The sequence below is a fragment of the Solanum stenotomum genome, chromosome 3, assembly GCF_019186545.1.
Source record: "Solanum stenotomum isolate F172 chromosome 3, ASM1918654v1, whole genome shotgun sequence".
Classification (NCBI taxonomy): Eukaryota; Viridiplantae; Streptophyta; class Magnoliopsida; order Solanales; family Solanaceae; genus Solanum; species Solanum stenotomum.
Genome location: NC_064284.1, coordinates 66556566 through 66577228, shown reverse-complemented (window position 1 = coordinate 66577228; position 20663 = coordinate 66556566). Strand labels below are relative to the sequence as shown.

Genomic DNA, 20663 nt, shown 5'->3' with positions numbered 1-20663 from the left:
ATCAAAGTGGTGTGATAGACTCATAGTTTCATCTCCCTCAAAAAGATGTGCCTTGTCCTCAATGCATCAAAAATACAATAAAGCTCTAGGGTATACCGGTGAAGCCTAGCCTTTCGAGTCTGGCACTTGCGTTGAGGAATTAGTCGCCCTAGTAGCCTCAATAGTGGTGTCGGTGGTGACCAGCACACACACAATGATGCCTCAAAAGGAATCTACACAACAAATAGTGAAGTAATAGGAGTTTCACGACCCAAAAGTTTTAAAAATAATAATTTTTGTGGTTTTATTTTAATTTAAATAGTGTACTATTTTTTTCTTTATCTTTGGCCTTTAGTTTTAAATTCATATATTTTAGTTATAACTTTATTATTTTAAGCGTCGCAACTATTTGTATAATTTTTTTTAATTACTTTGAATAAGAAAATTAACTATTAATGAAGAAAAATATTTTAATCATGTACATCTCAATGGGACTCTTCACATTAGATTTGTGAGAGAAGAAGGACAAATTAAACAAAGTATTCATTAGGTTATATTTCTTACATAGAAAATAGCATATTAACAAAATTAAACCATTTATCATTCGATACTTTTTCCTTACAAATTTGGCTCGTGTTCTTTTTTCTTTTCTTTTTTATCGGATGTCCACTGCAGCTGCTTCTTCCTCATTGCTGCTTCTTCTTCTTGCTTCTGTTTGCTGCTTTTGCTTCTTCGTCTTCTTTACTGTTGTTGATCCTTCTTCTTCTCTTTTATTTAAAAAAAAATTAAAAATAAAAATTGACGTACCGCAAAGGTGAATCGTTTTGAGTGAATTATATATCAAAACACTTGAAACATCAAGAGGATTTCATATCCAAAAATCTATGACTATTTAGAGGTGCCTTTAAATTGATTGAGATTGAATATTCAATGTATACTTCATGTATAATTAAGTTATATTCAACATTTTGCATGTGTCATAATTTATAGTCAATGTATAGCTCTATATTGTATATTCCGTGTATACTTTTATTCTATAGTCAATGTATGCGTCCTATGACTTTTGGCCATTTTTTATGTAAATAAAATATGATTATATTTATTGTAAACTAATTACTTTATTGTATATACTTGAAACTATGAATGAGAGAAAAAATTTTAAATTATTTAATCAATACCACTTAAAATTTATCAATATTAATAATACATAACAATTTATCCTATGATTATCAGCTTGGTGGAGACTAGCTACAACAAAAAGGCTACTAAAGTTTGGCATACAGAAGCATTTTGAATGAATTAGCATGGGGTAATAAATGGCAAGTAAGAGTAATGATACTGAAGCAATAATCAATTGTCTTTGTAATGTTGGTCTATATTTTATGGAGAGAAAGAAATACTACCAAATTTCAATCTATATCGTATCAATGTGACAAGGAGATTATCCAATTCATTCATGTTAGAGGAAGGGACCTACAAAAGTGGAAGGTTTACCCCAAGTCCACTCTATGATTTTCGTATGTAGTTTCAGTTTTGACTAGGATGTTTGTTGTGGTAGAAGCTTCACAAGTAGGTGGTCAACACTTACTTGATTTTCTGATTTTAAAAGTGAATGCATCAATGTGAGCTTCAATGCGAATACCCAAAAAAAATCAAAATTCAAAAAGAAAATACACGCCTTAAAGATTTACAACACACTATCCGATACCTGACTGCATTATAATTTTTACTACAAGAAACAAAAGATCTCCTCCGCTACTAATGGGAAAATTTTAGTACCATGTCCAAAATTACCTTTCTCATCTCGTTAAGTACTGAGTATTTACATTGCTGAAGCACAGAGGAGCACTTTGAGACAGGAAAACGTCCATAAGAACAAGCTCAATAAATCAATCATGCTCCTAGAAAAACAAATTTCACCAAGATCACAAGGCATGCAAACATGAGACCACCTTCATGTAACCACTCTTTACGCTCCACCTTAAAGCAACTTCTACCCAAACAAGACTTGTTCTTTAAGAAACTCTCAATTACTGCTTACACGGTTAAACACACAAGTCAAATAATTTCAGCAAGGCTAGCAGAAATTTTATGATATCAAGATGCAACTGCAACTTCAGAATGAGATTCCTGATTTATACTTCCACTAAGCAAAGGACTCTTCTGAAACTCATTTCTCAACTGTCCACAAGCAGCACTTGCATCAAGTCCCCTTGTTTGACGTACACTAGCAGTTACTTTACGAGATTCAAGAGCAGAGACAAATGCAAAAACCTGTGCCAACAAAATAAAAAGTGAATGCATCAATGAAAGATAAACTCAGATGGAGTGTTTAGAAAGACAAATGAGGAACCCATCAGCAAAGGATTGGCCATTGAAGAGATTAGATGAAGCGTACAGATTTTTTGGATGGACGCTTATACTCCGAACCATCTATTGGATTGAATGGTATTAAGTTAACATGATGGCCACGACCCCATTCATGAAGCAATTCTGCCAGTTCAATTGCATGCTTGACGGAATCATTCACTCCAGCTGCAGAAAAGTAAAAATTGAAAGGTCACATCCTTGACACATGTTTTCCGGAGTAAGGGAACTGGGAGAGTCTATAACAAAGGAAAAGAAAAAAAAATTCACTGAACACCTAGAAGCGTATATTCAAAGGAAACCCTTCTTCTAGTTTCCAGGAAGTAGTCCCTGCAATCCTTCATTATTGCATTCAAAGGGTAGGACTTTGCACTTGGTACAATCTTTTCCCGAAGACTCTGATTTGGCGCATGTAAGCTGATGTACAACAGTAAAGCAAAGTAGAAATCAGGAACTCTAGATAGCTAAGAACAAATTACCAGGGAACAAAAGAATGTATGTGTTATAACATGCAGTATCTTCGCAGCTCTATGTAGATCAATTTTAGAGTCCTTGAGATAACTTGGTGTTCCCGAAAATAAAATATAGAGAGATAACTTTGTATAAAGTCCCGGTAAAGAGATGAAAACTAATCACACCATGAGACATCAAGTTCCGCCATCAATCTATTTTGCCAGATGAAAAAGACCCATTAATGGTAAAAAAAGAAATGCTCCCAGGCATGAGTCCCAAGATACTCTCTTTCCTCCTTTAGAAAGATAACAAAACTTCCCTTTTCCGGTGCCCTTAACGGAATTTGAGGTTGTTCTTACACTTGATAATGTGGCTAAGAGAGGGATATCTCTCTGCTCAAGATACTTTTTGTGTGGAAGGGATGCTAAGACAGTCAACCACTGTTTCTACACTGTCTTATCACTAATCAGTCGTTGAAGACTATTTTTATCAATCTCAAAGGCATTTCATGGACAATGCCTAGAAAGATTGTTGACACTCTTTTCAGGTAGGAGAAAGCTAGAGTTGGGGCAAGAGATAAGGATAGATGGATGATTACATGTATTTGATGGACGATTTGGAAGGAAAGGAATGTTAGATGTTTTGGGAATAGGAGTAGAATATTCAGAATGTTAAGCTCCATTGTAGATTGTTATTTTGTTTCTGGTGTACAAAGGCTTTTGCTGATGATACTGCAACAATTCTAGATGTTTTGGTGTCAGTAAAGGTTTGTAGTATCAGTCTTGTAAATTTTTTAATCTTCCTCTAGTAAATATGGTTTTCAAGTACTGCCTAAGTACTGAAATTAACAGAAATTGTTACCAGATTCAAGAAAGAAAAATAAAAGTATCAAGTTCCACCAATATTTGAAATATCCAGTTTAAATTCCTTGCCTAAACCTTTGAATTTGGACATAATCACTCTCTAAATTTACCAAATCTGGTGTTAGTAATCAGTTGTAAGAAAACAAGATGCAGGACACAATCTCAGTACACCTTGCTTTGTTACATTTTGTCAAATTCTATTGGCCACACGTCTCTGCAATTAAGTGGGTTATCAACTGTCTTGCTACTAAAATGTGTTTGCGTCATGGTTCTTAAGCTAAAGTCGTCACTAGAGATTCAATGGCACACCATATTCGTGTGCTCCCAATGTAGGTTCAAATTTAGTTCACATGTGATGTAGAACAATTCCCAAAAGAAAAATAAAGAGGCACACATCAGGAGGATAGGAGGACATTATGGAGAAGAGGGAGTTGCTCGGATGATAAGCACCCCTCACTCACAAGCGTAAGGTTGTGAGTTTGAGCTACCAAGCGAGCAAAAAGGTGGGAGCTCCTGAGAGGGTTAAAAAAGGACATTATGAGAAGGGGCACAAGAAAATCTCTATGCTGTAAAGTAAGGGCCCACAATAATCTTTTTATATGCACATATAGAGAGGGCTCAGAGTATTCCATACAACATAAATATTTCATGAAGGAAATAAGCACCCACATCACTATTATAGCAGTGCAAAAATGGTCTGAATCTCGTGGACACAGCTAGAAGTTAATATTGAACAAGCCAGAATTATCTGCCACCAAACATGTATTGTTCAGCTATCATACGCAAGATAAGTGTGGCCAAACCAAATTCAAAAGTAAATATGTTTATATACCTTTTTATATTTATCCTTTTTTTATTGATACATTTCTGGAGGAGGGTTTGAGGAAGTAGACAGAGAAACTACTACCTGAGAGCCAGCGTAGACTGAAGTTTGTAAGATGCAAGCTTCTTTATGGTGTTTGGAACTCCAACGGTTGAAATTGTAATCATCCTTTGCCCAATCAGAATATCCTTATAAGAAAACAAATAATTCAAATTTCATACTACACAGCTTTTAAGAATTCTAGCTATGAAATAACATGTAGCGATATGCTGCTTTCATACAGAACTTAAAGGCCAATTATATGGAAAATATTAATTTTAGTAATTTCCAATCCCAGCATTTTTGCATCAACTCCTGGCAGACTATCCAATGCCTTAATATTATTTCATCAAGTTCAATTTACATTTAAAGGGAAACATTTCTCTAGCACAAACAATAGATCTCTCAAATGACTTGCATATTTGAGATAGGTTAAAATTGGGCCCGACTCACACCTCAAAAGCTAGCTTGAAGGGAGGAGGATTCCCCAAGTATTATAAGGAGACCACACATCTCATTAACCACTGAGTGGACTTTTTCATTCTTTAACACCCAACTCACACCTAAGTTGCACGGACACTTCACTTTCGATGCTGCACCCGTGTCGGATTCTCCAAAAATACACTACTTTTGGAGAATCCGACACGCACCCAGACATTTTTGAAGAGTCCGAGCAACATAGACTCGCACCCGTGTCGGATTCTCCAAAAATACACTACTTTTGGAGAATCCGACACGCACCCATTGACATTTTTGAAGAGTCCGAGCAACATAGACTCACACTCAGGGCTGGACATCTGGTGCATGGAAAAGTTTAATTTGGGGGCCCAACATCAAGTGAGATGGGTCCTGCTCTCATAACATGTTGAAATTGGCCTTGGGCCTAACACACACCTCAAAAAATAGCTTGAAGGGAAGAGGATTGCCCAAGCCTTGGACTTTTTCATTTTTTAACAAGATACTTTTACTCTGTGAAAGGGTGTAAGTACCAAGTCCCCTAATATTTCAAAGGTGAATATTGATCAAAAGCTACTCAAGAAGCAGCTTGCAATGCAATGACATGCATGTTTAAGCAATTGAAACAACATATAATTTCAGAATCTATCAATGTCCATGAAGGCAACAAAACTTATGGAGCCTTTTATCCAAAGAAAAACATATAAAATAAATACTTTCAGAAAAAGGATTGAAAATACTAATAGTTCAGCATGTCAGACTTGATGGAGGAACTGACATGAGCAAAGAAAGTCATATCACAGATGCTACCAGACCTTATTCAGGCAACGGTGTGCTTCAAGGACTTCTTTCATGTTCAACATTGGCTCACCCATACCCATAAACACAACGTTTGTCACTCTCTGCTTGAATAGCTCTTCTATTGCCAAGACCTGCACCAGGTAATTACAAATAAAAATGGTCCCCACAAGTTTGTGCCACAAAGACATACCATGTTCTTGAATTTGGCATCCACCACAAAACAAAAAACAACACAAGCCCAACAACACAATCCTCTCGAGGGTGATCAAGTGTACAGATCAGAACCATGACTGATTAAGCTAAAGAGTTAAATATGATGCTTTACATTTTAGCAACTATGGTCTGTGAATAGGTCATCTACATCTCTATTTTGAATGATAAAGCAAAAATGATGGACAGAAAATCTATTGAAAATCCCACAATGTAACGTTTATAGCTACAGAGAAGAAAGTATGAAGACGTCGCTATCTTAGGGACAAAAATATTAGCACAATAGAGATGCAAAGAGAACCTGCTCAACGATTTCATGGCTCTTAAGGTTCCTTGAGAATCCTCCCTTGCCAGTCGCACAGAACGAACAGCGCAACGGGCAGCCCACCTGATTAGCACAAAAATGAATGACCATGGTGGCAGAATAATGATTAAAACCACATAGGTTTTTAATAGTTAGTGCAGAGAGCATATGTTTAATCCATGACCACAATGAATTACCTGAGATGAAACACATGCTGTCAAGCGAAATGAACCATCATTGTCTTTAACTGGAATTCCAACAGTCTCGACCAGTCGGTTATCTTCGAGTTTTATTAGCAACTGAAGTTTATTTGCAGGAATCGTAAGATAGTGAAAGAGGGGAAAGATGGGCAAGAAAGAGAAGTGTACTGCACAAAAGAATTTAACCTTCTAAAACATAACTATAACTAAAATAAAAAAATCGTAGGATAGCCTTGCCTAAGAATATCAAGACAAATAAAATAGAAACAGTCTTAGTGCACAACCACAACTTGTATATAGCATGTGACGTAAGTCCATTTTCTGAGTTGTACAAGTTGCTCTCCTTCACTAGCTAGATGTGAACACAACATCCTTCCATGTTAACAGAGTTATGTCACCCAAAAGACAGAAACAGGGTTTGCCAGTAATGTCCATAACAAATTTAGCTGGTGATTTTTAACATCTTCATTCCTTCAAACGAAGGAAGGGAAAGAAGCTTTTGAATATTCAGAACACCAACATACATTACATATATACTTTGGTTATCAGATTTCATATGCATTAATATCTCCATTTCCGAGGTAGATTCAAGCCAACTCAACAGTGTTGGTCATATAATTGGCTGGACTCACCTTGAACAAAATGGGTAACCCGAGCCAAGGGACCAGATCTTGGTCAGAAGCCCACAAGTTAGAGATTCAAGTCAACTCAACAGTGTTGGTCATATAATTGGCTGGACTCACCTTGAACAAAATGGGTAACCCGAACCAAGGGACCAGATCTTGGTCAGAAGCCCACAAGTTAGAAGGCAAAAGTGATGTGCATCAATCAAAGGAGGTTCATGGTATTGTTTGAAAGAAGGCTCACACAAAGACACATCTGTTGTGCAACACACTGTCAAACCAGGCATTCTCAGGTTCCCTAAGTGGTACTGTTCCCACATGCTTAGTTCTCTCCATAGGATAAGACTTAAGTTTTGCTTTATCAGGATTAATTTTGCTTTGGGTAATTATAGTAAGGTGAGAAAGCAATATATAGCACATAAGCAGTGTATGTTGTAATGACCTCCAGGTCATTGGTCATTTCTGTGTATGTTGTAATGACCTCCACGTCACCTCTGTGTATGTTGTAATGACCTCCAGGATATAAGCAGTGTATGATGACTTAAAACGAAGTTTGGGGGTGGGACCCACTTTTTGCTGAGATGACCTCATATAGGAATTTCGACTGCTCCATTGAGTCCGGAATATCAAATTTGGTAGGATTGCATATCTCGTTTGCGTGCACGGGGTTCCGAACAAATTCAGAACACCCCGTCGGAGATTTGGACTTGCCAAATATCAGTTGATATGCATCAGCAACCACCATTCAAGATTCAGGGTTTGGCCTTGTCTCTCCAATCACCCTTGATGATAAGCTTTGCGTCTCTTCTTGATTGGACTTTGAACAGGAAAAGAAAATCGTTCATATCATACAACTTGTAAATTGGGGTTCCTTTCCACGTTTGGCCTGCCCATCTCCTCACATCATTTCGGGTAGGGACCTCTTCACCACCAGTGAATCTTTCCACTAAGCATCTGTGTAATAGAGCATTTTCCTCCTATGTGCTTTCCTTTTCTTCAATCCGCTGAATCCATTTACTTTTGCAATCGCCTCTTTGTTATTTCCGTTTCTAATAAAGGGTTTATTTAGTTGGGCTCTTGGTGTGATAGTTACACCTATTGTACTTGATTTTTCATTAATAAACAACTCTATTTTGTTAGCAAGTCTCCCCCACTCTTCATTGAATTTGTTTTTTGGAATAATAATAATTGACCTGCAATGGCCTTTGACTGCAATGAGTGAAATAAATCTACCATATATATTTAACTTTTGTGTGCAATAAATGTAGGTAGAAATATCTCTACATCTCCATGATTTAAAGCTCTTCCCTTTGTTGACAAAAGCTTCACAAAATCTCTTGCTTAGACATATAAGTGCATTTTTGCTCAATATCATCCTTCTCATTGAGAATCTAGTACTCTCCACCCATTCAAATCATTCATGCTTTCCATCTCGGAGAAAGAAAAAGATGGAGGAGAAGAGAGAGAGAATATGAAAAGTCGCAAACACTAATGGTGAAAGACCACTGGAGAGGAATTCAAAAGCCCTGAGGGGACTTCGAAAATTTTGTTTGGGAACCCTGGGAGCATTGCTTTAGCTGATCCATTGTAATTACAAACATTTAGTTATAAAAGGTGGGATATGCGATTTATCAATGTCGCGCCTTAGGATATAGCGGTATCTTGTTTATGAGTTATGGTTTGCTCGTTTCATAAGATTGTATAAGAATTGGAAAATTTTTTATACTTTTCACAACTTATACGGTTTCATATTTACAAGAAAAAATACGACTTAAGAAATCTAAATTGTATGTCCAAACAAAACTTGAACTTCAAATCAATCTGATTTGAAATCATGATTTCATATCGCATCTCCAAAATAGGCCCTTAGCATGAGGGGTTAACTCTAGTTCTAATAGCTCCTTAGCACCAGAACAAAAATTCATGATGTCTCTTCCAGAAGGCAACCATTGTGCTAATAAGAATATTATCGGTCATTCAAAAATAAGAATCCCCTATGGGGTGTTTGGTACCACCATTAACCACCATGTCAACATTCAACTAGTCAGCAAAAATCAAAATCAATTTTACACAATAAAATAGTTGTCTTCAAAACGCCAGCACACAGACATATCAGTTCTAACTTCTAAAGATATGAACAACTCCTCCCACCATATAGACAGTACACATGCTAAAATCACTTTCTACTCTACTCTTGATCGAAGAAGTCATACGACACTAACTATAGTTTTTGGTTGATACTTCTCCATCCATTTACAATAAGGTTAAGCCACTAATTTGTATATTTATTCTAGGGCTAGTAGGGTATTTGGGCAGAGCAGGTTTAACATTGGATAGTGCATGGCAGGACAGATTCACAATATTATGCAATCCATTGACAAGAAAATCAACTTCCACTGAAGGATCAAAAGGAAGGTTGAAAAGCCAGTGTTAATAGAAATCATCACTACATCACTTGAAGGGACACAGCAATGCAAAGCAGGAGCTCTCATAGGTGAAACTAGTCCTTATGAGAACAGCATACTTCAAAAAAGGAGGCTTAGACTGCTTCAACAAAAAATGATCAGTTCTTAGAATTTGAATTTTAAAAATGGAAAAACTAAACAAGGGGAAAAATATGACCCTTTGGCATGTAGATACTAGTTATCCTCCTCACATACGCATCAACATTTCATTGCCCTCGTCTTTTTCTTCTTTGTAACCCCTCTTCTTCTACTACTGTTTCTCTGCTTTCTTTGGTTTTTCTTCTTTTTGTTTTATTCTTCAGACAACTTCCAACTTTGGTTCTTGTAATTTTTCATACACAAAAACTATTGCTACTTCTCTTTGGAGAGTTCTCTATTGCTTATTTCTTCTACTCTCTTTAGTTCAATAACTAAAGTGATTGAATATAAGGTCAAATACTGCAGCTTGATTTTTCTAATAGTTGACTAGCCAAATATAAGAATTAATTTTGTGATTGAAACTATCTTTCTTTAATTAATTTTGTGATTGAAAATATCTTTCTTTAATTAATTTTGTGATTGAAGTTATTTTTCTTTGGTCTTAGTGAATTTATATTCTAAATTAGAATTGTTTCATTAGAATTAATATTGTCATTATTGTATATTGGATGCTGAAATTAGCAGCTTTGTAGCAACTTGATGTTATAACATATATTTGGAACTTCTTGTGTTTTTGGAAAATGTGCACCTTACTTCGAAGACGAGTGCACTTTTATTCATGGTTTTCACTCGAAGTCCCCTAGCTCTATCTTTTTTGTGCTTTTGGCTTTTCAAACTGCAAAAGGCCAGTACTCCATGGTATTACGGAGGCACCAGACATATACAAAATGGAGACACCGCGTGCCAAAATGCATTGTGATCAGTCAACCAAAGTTAGCACGCAAGAAAGTTTATTACCCAAAGATATCTATAGCATCATAATTCTAAATGCAAACGGTGACAAAACTACTACACTAGCACACAGCATAACCAAAATATAAGCATTTAACAATGTTCACCTTAGTGGTCCCATCAGCTGCGGTGACTGCTTTATGAATTGGGGACCTCCCAACCCTCCATCCTGCTTCCTGTAAATCGTTCCTAAATTCCAATGGCACTATCCAAAAAATAGTAGTAATTACAAAATGAAAGAGCAAGCATAAAAATTAAAAAGACTATGGCATAAAATAAACAAAACTATAGATAGATTTCCAACACAAAGAAAAACTCACGCTGGCTAAATTCTTGAATTTCCTTGACCTTTCTCTTGTAGAGGAGATGATATAGTTGCTTACCTCTAAAACTTTTCTATGCACATTAAACAAAGTAATTAATTACTACTTGTTAATGAATGGCAATAAATTGTTGGGCTAAACAAACCTGACCAAAGTCGAGGGCAAGTTGCTGAAGTTGTTCCTCAGACAAGCCAAGGAGGAGGCGCGTCTCCATTTGAGAAGCCTTCTTGAGTGAGGGTACTGTGACGGTGCTGGAGATGGTTGTAAAAGTGCGAGACCGTAAAGCCCGTGCGAAGGAAACTGAGCAGCCGGACTGAAGGGCACCCATCGCCATTTCAGAGCTCTATATTTTTGAGGATAAACCCTCAACCCAAAAAAATGGTAGCCGAGTTAAAACCTCTCAGCTCTCAAAAGCCAAAGATTACTCAAAAAGACAAAAGGAAAAAGAAAGAAACTGAGAAAATTAACAAAAAGGGCTCTCAAGTGGTGTTATTTTTGTTTGAGAAAATACATAATTATCCTATTAAATTAAGACATGTTTTGTAAAAGACACTTCAACTTTGCGGGTCCTAATACCCTCTTAAACAATTTTAAAGTGTTGTAAATAATCATGCACAAGTTATTATCTGTCAGGTGTTAATTTTAATTTTTAATCTTTAGTTTCATTTTGTTTTTTTCTTATTTTATTAACTTCATTTTCTTTTTCTTTTTCTTTTTCTTTTTCTTTTTCTTTTTCTGTTTCTTCTTCTTTCTTCATTACCCTCCTCTGCTCTTCATCAGTCCTTCTAGCTGCCATCACCAAAAATCCTCTACGTAGCCGCCATCTTCGCCAATCTTTCGGATAGTCTTCATCACGTAACTATTATAATACCAACGCCACCATTAATATCAAAATTAAAATGAATTAAAATCCTAGTGGATAATATGCTAATAAGAAAATTTAGTGGGCTAATGGTCCTAAAATGTAAAAGATGTGTAAAAGAGTTAGACTTGATTTTATATTTTTAAAAATATTTATTGACAGAATCTTTACAAATAAAACATTACATAAAATATATATATATATAGTAAATATTCTTAAATTCATAGCCCACGGGATGGCCTCCAAGGGTCGCGGGTTGGGCCTACGAGGCTAGTGGGTCAAATGAGGTTGGGTTAAAAAGCGTCGTTCCAAAATGGGCCAAGGGATTTGCCTTCTGGATCGAGCTCATCACACCTGGCTTGCCTAGTGTGGTTTACCTCTCCTATGTGGTTTGCGAGCTATTGCATAGGAGCGGGAGTTTTACCCTGTGCGCACCAAAGGGTAGCGACTACGGGTTTCCCTTGTCATCCAAAAAATATTTGGCCCAACCCCACATAATTCAAGGGTTAGGTTAGGTCGACTTAACGGTCTAAACCAATTTTGATAGCTCTAATTACCACCACCTTTTTGAGGTTTAGGATTAGACACCCTATCTTTGTTGAACTTAGGAGTCGGTGCATTAGAACAACCTTGACTGGAAAACTTATGCTGGAATTGAGGATGCCTATGTCCACTGGACCTAGAATATGAGAAGTCATCATCATTGATCCTTGCTGTAACACCTCAGAATCTAGTAGACTAATCTAGGGGCTAATTGCAAGCCATGAGCTAGAGAATTGGGCCTTGAAACCCTCCACGAGTGCGCACAGAAGTCGTGAAGGGCACCACAGCTCGTGGTGGTGCACATGATGTCTAGGCAGTAGCTAAAGAAGGCTTCCTACCTCCCACGAGAGCCTAGACGGCTCATGGTGGTCACCACAGATCGTGGGACCACTCGTGGTGGTAAGGTAGTAGCTTCACAAGGCTGCCCAAAATAGGGAATCTCTCCATGATTCACTAGACGGCTCGCAAAGGCCACCAGGGGCCATGGGATGGGTTGTGAACAAGAGGTTGTTTTTAGGGGAAGAGGGGTGGCCCATGACCTATCAAATTAAAGGTCTCTAAGTCCTCTTTCCAACGTCACTGAGTTTGCCCAAATCCCATATCAGAGTAAAAAGTAATGCCCAAAATAATGAAGCACTATCAGGCTGAAATCCTTCACGACCCGTCAATGACGACCCGTGGTGAGCTCTGTCGTAGGTAAAAGTCTTAGGCAGATTTTAGGGAAAAATGTATATTGTCCTCCTCAAGGACCCTTGGTTGGTCCTTGGGGAGTCGTATCTTGACGTTTTGAACCTAAACCTTTAATTCTAAGTACGAAAAGCTAAATTTATGACTCTAACCCTTACGACAAGCTATAGTTAAGCGTACTAGTTTACGGGGTGTTACATGTTTTCACATTTAAAAGAGGAGGAAACTGAGATTTCCAAAAGAGTTTAAGAGGAGTTTTGAGTACTATCTCTTTTTAGAGAAATCTTTTGAGTGATTATCTCAAACAAGAGGAAGAGAAATGTTTTTAATCATATGTGCTAAGTTATATTTTAAGAGTAGTATTGAGCATCAATATGGGGGAGAGTTCTAACAACTCATAGCCCCTATAAACCATGTAGTCAACGTGGGTAGAAAGGGTTATACTTTAATTTTTAGATGATTCATTATTGTTTTTAAGCATAAACTAGTGGATTCACTTAGTTAGTAGGTCCTATACTCCGGCAAAGGATAGGATAGTTCTGGCAGCGTGGGCTAAACACTATATCATCACACAACTCATAGTGATGGTTGTCGATTAGAGAATCTCAGTTATATTGTATTTTATTAACAAGCTGAGTTATTATTGTATTCTTCAATACATTGAGCTGCTATCTTCTATTTTAAAAGCTTTTCATAAATTTCATCTTTTATTGTGCTTTATCTTGAGTTGAGTATCTCATTGATGAGTTGAGCCCTATTTCGTTGAGTTGAGTTGAACTATGTTTCCCAAAGTTGAGTATCTTATTGTTGAGTTGAGCCTATTTATCTGAGTTGAATTGAACTATGTTTCCTTGATTTGAGTATCCTATTCTTGAGGGGAGATTGAGTTCAGTTGAGTGAGTTTGAGAAGAGGTAAGTATGTTTCTTTTCCATCAGTTGAAGCTTATGTTTATGGTTTAGAATTCCCCTTACATGCTAGTACATTTCATGTACTGATGCCATTTGGCCTGCATCTTTTATGATGCAAATACTTGTATTCAGGGTCATCAAGAGAAGCTTCGTTGATACCACTTGCAATTCGAGTTTTGCTATGGTGAGCCTCCTTGCTTCCGAAGGATTCCAATTACTTTCAGTTTTGTTAGGATGTCGTGGGTCTTGTCCTGATTTTCATCTTTGTCATTTAAAGGCTTCATAGATAGACAGTAGAGTTTGAGAAGTGTGTTTCATTTATTTTGTTAAATGTTTTAAAGACTTGAGTTGCCTATTTTTGGCTAGTTGAATATAATATTATATTCAGAGTTAATCATTTGAGTTAAAACTTTGTATTTTGAGTTCAATTAATTTTAATCAGTTTTAAGAATAGTAAGCTTGAGTTAGTCTTCTGCTTGTAGTCAGCCAGGATGAAGGTTCTCAAGGGTGTAGGCTCGGGTCATGAAAAAGTAATTGCTTGGAAATGTAATATTGTAATCCTTCCTTCATTTAGCTTCAACAATTTAGCTTTAAAAAAATAAAATCTCGTCTTTCATCTCTGACACAGAAAGCTATAGAACTTTAGCTTTTGCTTCAAGACTCTCTTTGGCCTATAAGTTTGGTCTAAAGAAAATTCAAATGGCGCGTACAAATATTCTCTTGTATAATCACCTAACATCTCCTCAACGGTTGACACGAAAAATTATAATGTCATGACCTTTTGTATTATTTCTTACTCATTATTTTGATGAAAATTACATATCTAATTTTTATATTATTTTTTACACTAATAGTTTGAAAGTGTTAATTTGCAGGTTGAAACTGAATTACAAATTAATTCAAATCTGGATCCTGTCCATGAAATACAGTTTTTATGTTTTTGTCAAAAACATGCTGAAGGTACTTGGATTATTAAGGATGTGTCCATCGACACAATCAAAGAAGGTTCGCAACAATATAAAATTGAAAAATGTGGAAGGCTCTCTTCTGGTTGCATTATTCAAGATATGCCTAATGGTTACTCTAAGGTAATTAAACTTATATTGATTTTTAATCTGCGTCTCATGCAGGTCTTCATAATTTCAAGTTTTTTTTTAATGATTGGGTTTCTTGTTCATTCTATATTGAGAATTTTCTAAAATTGATTCTCTTGACATTTGCTTCTAGTTTTTATTTTTGCTTGACAATTTCTTATATAGAGTCAGTTGAGTCCACTGAAAGTTGTATCTTAATTCAGAACGTTATATTTGTATTTTGTGTTTTAAGATGCTTTTGTAATTCTTGAAATTACACCATCATCAAATTCATAGCAATACATTTTGTGTTTTCATAATTAGTAAACTTTTAATTAGAAATGAGATCATTGAGAATATTCTATATCTTTTAATTATAAATTTATAATCTATGAATTAAGGTATATCATTACTTTCAGATTTGTTTGAATTAATACATTTAGATACACAATTATGTTACTTTCACTACAAGAAAAACAACCTCTAAGGAAGGGAAATCTGGTCCCTAAATGACTAATTCTGGTCCCTAATGATCAATTGCGACGGGAAAACGTTGGTCGCCACCCGTCCAAAAAGGCGTCTTCGCTAAAGGTTAAATGGGACGGGCTTAATTAGCTGGTCGGTAAATGTCTTTTGGGATGGGGTAAAACATTGGTCGTTACATGTTTTTTAAAGACGACATTTCTGGTCTCAAATAGACGATTTATATGATGTAAATGTTTTCACTTTCTAGTCGATAATCTTCTTTAGCAACTAGCAACAACCTCGTCCTTGTACTCTTTAGAGACGAGAATAGTCTGGTCTTAGATGTCTTTTAGAGACAAGCAATTCTTCTGGTCTTACATTATCCTTTTGAGAGGAACAACATTTCTAATCCTAGACTAACTTTTAGAGACAAGCAATAATTCTAGTCTCCAATTAACCACCAAGGGTTCTGAAGCTCGATATCACAAAAACAAATCATCTAAAAATATAGAATTACTACTGAAAATCTCAATAGAAAAAGATGATAGAGGGAGAATTAATTGCAATAAATCAATTTACATCTCAGATGTTAGTTTCAATATTTTCTAAGAAAAAAACTTAGCTAACATTTGAGCTAGACTCTAATATCAGTATTCCATAACATTTATAGTAAAACAGTAATGAGTTTGTGCATCTTCTAAACTTGTATCTTCACTTGTAACTTCAATCTTTAAAATTTGCAATTACAAAATTTTGAGATAACGTTAAATAACGATTGATATAATAATATACACCAACACAAGCATATTGGCTTGTGAAAACGACAGGCTGAAAAGTATATGGACCAGATAGGCCTACATGAAAATGGTATTATGCAAATGGACAGTTTCTCTTTACATAAGATGTATCTGTATATTAGAGGTGTTTACCCTGAATTCTCTTGGAGAAGGTTTGTGTGACAATGAAGGTGCTCTTAGATGTATCTTCATTTTGTTCTTGGCTCTACATAGAAACTACATACCTAAGACAAGATTGCAAAGTGGACTAATATGGAAGATATGTCAACCTTGCTCTATTCAAACCATCCAGAAACACTTGATCACTTACTATTTTATTGTAAATACTCTGTTGTTATTTGGGGAAATACTCAACTTGAAAGGACTGAGAAGAGTTGTAACATAATGGACTAAGGAAATTCAATGAGTTGTGATAAATGCAAGAGGTCAGTTGTTGCAAATCTCTATAGAGTCTTCGAGCTCATATTGTCCATGGATTGAGAACGAATTGAACTTTCCGAACTACTGGAGAAAAATGAAGCTATTTCCAAAAGAAAGCAAGAACTGATGGTAGTGGATCATATTCATTATACAGTAAGTTTTTTTCAAAGTGAATAAGCAGAAGAAATTATCTAAGAAAATGCAACACCTTGAGAGGCATCCAAGTGAAGATTGAAGCTTCTATATATTAGCTCTTTATGTTTTATCCTCCAGTCATGTATGAACTATTATGCAAATAAGTCTACCTGCAATGCTTGGGGCAGTTTGCCAAAGCTTGCAGCAACCTTGTACCTAATGTGATTTGCCTGGTGGGTAAGTAAAACTATTTGCTTACCAAAAAAAAACATATGTAAATTGTACACTAGAATTAATTAAACTTCTCACCTCAAAAAGAGTCTAAATTTTGTCAAGTGTTATTCTGAAACATCAACCGAGTTGCAAGAATATAAGCAAAATTAACAAAAAAATTAAAAATCTATTTAGAAGAAACATAACTAAACAGAACTGGTCAGAAAATAGAAACAAATAGACTAAATATTGAAAAGAAAAAATAGAGAAGTTGTGCAGCTACGCAGAAAAAAATGAAGTTGAGAAAGTGATTAGTTCTTTTGATCTTTTCCCGACTTGGGAAAAGCTTTCTTTTTCAATGCCTGAAGTGGAGGATACTGTAATAGTGTGTGCAGCTGGGTAGAAAATAAAAAAATAGAGCAGTTATATATGCACGTGCATGAACAATGTTCCAACAATCAATCCAAGTAGTTCACACCCACAAGCCCTATTCAATAAAGTGTTTTAAGTAAAAAAAAGTTCCTACAAGTATGCATCATTAGATTAACTAAAATGGATAAAATTTATGTGGTCAAATTTGAGCCCTAAGAAGTTGTGCTCAACTGTGCATAAATAGAAAACAGAGCATGAATAAATTGTGTGGAGCTCTGCAAAAAAAATATTAGAGGAAGAAGAAGTTTTGCAACTATGGTTAACTGTCAAAAAAAATTAAAGTTGTGCAATGGTTCTTATAATACTACCATGTTATCTTACTCACTCTTATTTGAATAAAACCATACTCACTCTTATTTGAATAAAGCCATACTCACTCTTATTTGAAGAAAACCATCAGTTAACTTTATCTCCATGAAATGCAGATCAACCAAATGATATCAAACACCTAAAGTAATATAGTGTTTTTTTTAAAAGTACATCTATTCTGAATACGTGAAATCTTGTATACACCAATGCATATAGACTCCTCAATTTTAGGGTTAATATTCAAGATACAACCACCCGTATCAGTCTCATTACTTCCAATTTTACTCATGCACATGCTATCATTTCCATGTTCTTAAATATAAATAGTATGTTTCAAAATTACATGAAACACAGAGTGATCAGAACAAAATTTAACTTCAAAACTTCCTTAATGAAACAAGCATCATTCCTTGAGGTATGATTTCAAATAAAGGAGAATCAACCACTAAAAGAATTCAACTACACAAAATTGCAGAAGAACAAAAGCAACAAAATTGAAAAAAAAAATAGCATTGAAAAGTTCATAAAATCTTCTCGGCGAAGAATTTATTCTGGCCGAGAGTCTAGTATTGTTTAATGGAACTAATTGAGCTACATGTCACCTTTATAATGCTCGTTTTAGAGTGTTCTTCAGGCATTTGGACCAGTCTACTTAGATGAATGCGAATTCAGAGGAAAACACTATGTTGGAATGAAGAAGTTAACTGGACAGTTACTCATTTCAAATGTAAAAATGATACAGAAGAAGTGGTTACGCATGACTATAGAAATAACTCTGTATTATATATTGCAAGCAAGAATTATAAAGTGATCAGGCAAGAAGAGCAAAGAAGCAGCACTATAATCAAGCATATAATTTGAGACATCCTTTTGGTTAATCTGATAATTGATTTTCCCTCTTGAAATTTTGTGTTCAAAATGTGAACCTTTTGACTCCAGAATCATTCGAACACTATTTAGCATCTCCACCTATTCAATTGATTCAATACTAAAGTTGTCAAATAACAAGTAAACAAACAGGATTCAACCCCATAAAAACAGTAATCTTTAGTAAATATGTTTGGAAAAAGGCAATGAAACTGAGAACAAAACTAAGACAATATAACATACTGAGAAACTAAAGGGACAAAAAAAGTTTGATGATAACGGAAACCCGCAACCCTTATCCTTTGGCACGCATAGGATAAAACACTGATTTTTTAAACAGATCCAGACGTCTGCTAGCTTGGACTTATCTCTATATATAGCAAAACAACAGTTTCACTAGCAAAATATTAAACAAGTAATCTTTTGCTTCAAAGCCCCACAATCTCTTTCTACCATGGATATAAACATAAAACAAGAAATCATATAAACGAAACCTGAAACTGATCCTTACACTCTGTTTGAATGTCTTTAACCAATTTAAAAAGACCATTAGTTTAGGGCACAACTAATGGAAGAAAAGTAACTTGAATAAAAGCAAATAAACAATTTCACAAATACAACTTATGGAAGAGAAGAGTAACTAGATTGGAAAACAGCATACATAAAATTCTATCTCGAGCTGAGCTACGACGACACAAAGAAGAAGACACCTACCTGCCTCAAGTTTATGGCAGATCTGCAATGGGATACTCTAGCTTCGCTGAGATTAGGGCAGAGCTGCGGTGGGAAAGAAAGAGCGATCTGAAAGAGATGTGAGATTAGGGCAACTTTTTAATTTTTATTTCAATATACTGTATTTTGTTTTGGCACCTAAGATTTTGTTAATAGAAAAGTTTTGATTTAAAAAATAATTTAGTACTTAATATATTTGGCCAGTTTCTCCAAATACTTCCTTGCAAGGCCTTTAATTATATAATTTAAGACCAGTTACTTAATTATTTAGGGACGATATTTAGTACCTTCACAATAAAATACATAAATAAAGACCATATTATACCCTCGTCCTAATATATATACTTTTGGAGATGAAATTATTAGCTTATCCCTAAATGTTGGTCATAAATAAGGGTTTTTCTTGTAGTGTTTCTTTTGCAAAAATTTGCCTACAATGTTCCTCTAAATTTTAGATCTTGTGTCTGACACAAAAATTATGCACGCTCCCTGCTATCATTGTTATTTGTAACACCATCATGAATTTTTTGGTAGGATACATTCCTTGTGATTGAGTCCATGATTTGGTTGCTGAGTTTTCTAAGTTGTCTCAAACAATGATTATTTTATTTTAATTGGTAATTAGGTTAATAGTTCATGTAAGTTAATATTTTTTTATTTAGTGACTTAATATTGATATAATATTTTCAGATTATTTTGATCGAGCATATGGAATATGATGAAATTTTTGTTCATCATTTGTATCTCCCTTTGATCAGAGATGGTCTAGGATTTGGTGCACAAAGGTGGATGTCCTCTTTCCAAAGGAAATTTGTGTTCCTGAGAGTGATGGCATCATTTGTTGATTCCACATGTAATCATGAATATTTTAATATTGCGCAAGTCCTTACACATTTGAATACCAATTAGAAAAAATGAATTTTGATAAATTTTTATTTTGAGCAGTTGATTCAAAGGGTAAGATAGGTATGGGAGTTTTGTCTCAACGAATGGCTCACAATTTTTGTGCGGAAATTTGTGCAACCTCTAGCCAGTGGAGAACAATTTAAATAGAAAATGTACAAGATGAAAATTTAATGATGAAGAAGAATATAAGTGACCCTGGTGAACCTATCGGTGTGATTTTAAGTGCCACAAAGACAATTCAATTGCCAATAAAACCATAATGTTTGTTTGAATTATTCACTAATAAAAATATGAGTAGCCAATGGGATATCTTATCCTATAGTGGTCTTATACAAAATATTGTCCATATTACTAAGGGTCAAAATCTTGAGAGTAGCGTCTCTCTGTTATGTGCTGATGTGAGTGATCAATTGGTGCTTATTTTAGAAACATGACAGAGTTTATTCTTTTATCTTATTGTTGATTTATTAATAAGAT

General features: G+C 35.2%; 1 protein-coding gene across 1 annotated transcript; it reads right to left on the bottom strand.

The window, feature by feature from the left end:
* Nucleotides 1-1618: 1618 nt before the first annotated feature.
* Nucleotides 1619-19393, bottom strand: LOC125857599 (uncharacterized). Its single transcript, XM_049537213.1, has 11 exons — nucleotides 19263-19393; nucleotides 10982-11200; nucleotides 10834-10909; nucleotides 10621-10718; nucleotides 6493-6594; nucleotides 6293-6379; nucleotides 5796-5912; nucleotides 4570-4673; nucleotides 2624-2763; nucleotides 2378-2514; nucleotides 1619-2253 (listed from the first exon to the last, which is right to left on the bottom strand). The coding sequence occupies exons 2-11, from the start codon at nucleotides 11168-11170 to the stop codon at nucleotides 2077-2079; spliced, it is 1227 nt and encodes a 408-aa protein (XP_049393170.1). The 5' UTR covers nucleotides 11171-11200; nucleotides 19263-19393; the 3' UTR covers nucleotides 1619-2076.
* Between the last annotated feature and the right edge of the window lie 1270 nt (nucleotides 19394-20663).

What these genes read in the sequence shown, in the direction of transcription:
- LOC125857599 (XM_049537213.1), bottom strand. Translation starts at nt 11,170, where the DNA reads ATGGCGATGGGTGCCCTTCAGTCCGGCTGCTCAGTTTCCTTCGCACGG. An exon ending in TTGCCCTCGACTTTGGTCAG is followed by an intron (nt 10,910 to 10,981) that starts GTTTGTTTAGCC and finishes TAATGTGCATAG; the next exon opens with AAAAGTTTTAGAGGTAAGCA. An exon ending in CACACCGTTGCCTGAATAAG is followed by an intron (nt 4,674 to 5,795) that starts GTCTGGTAGCAT and finishes TTTTCTTATAAG; the next exon opens with GATATTCTGATTGGGCAAAG.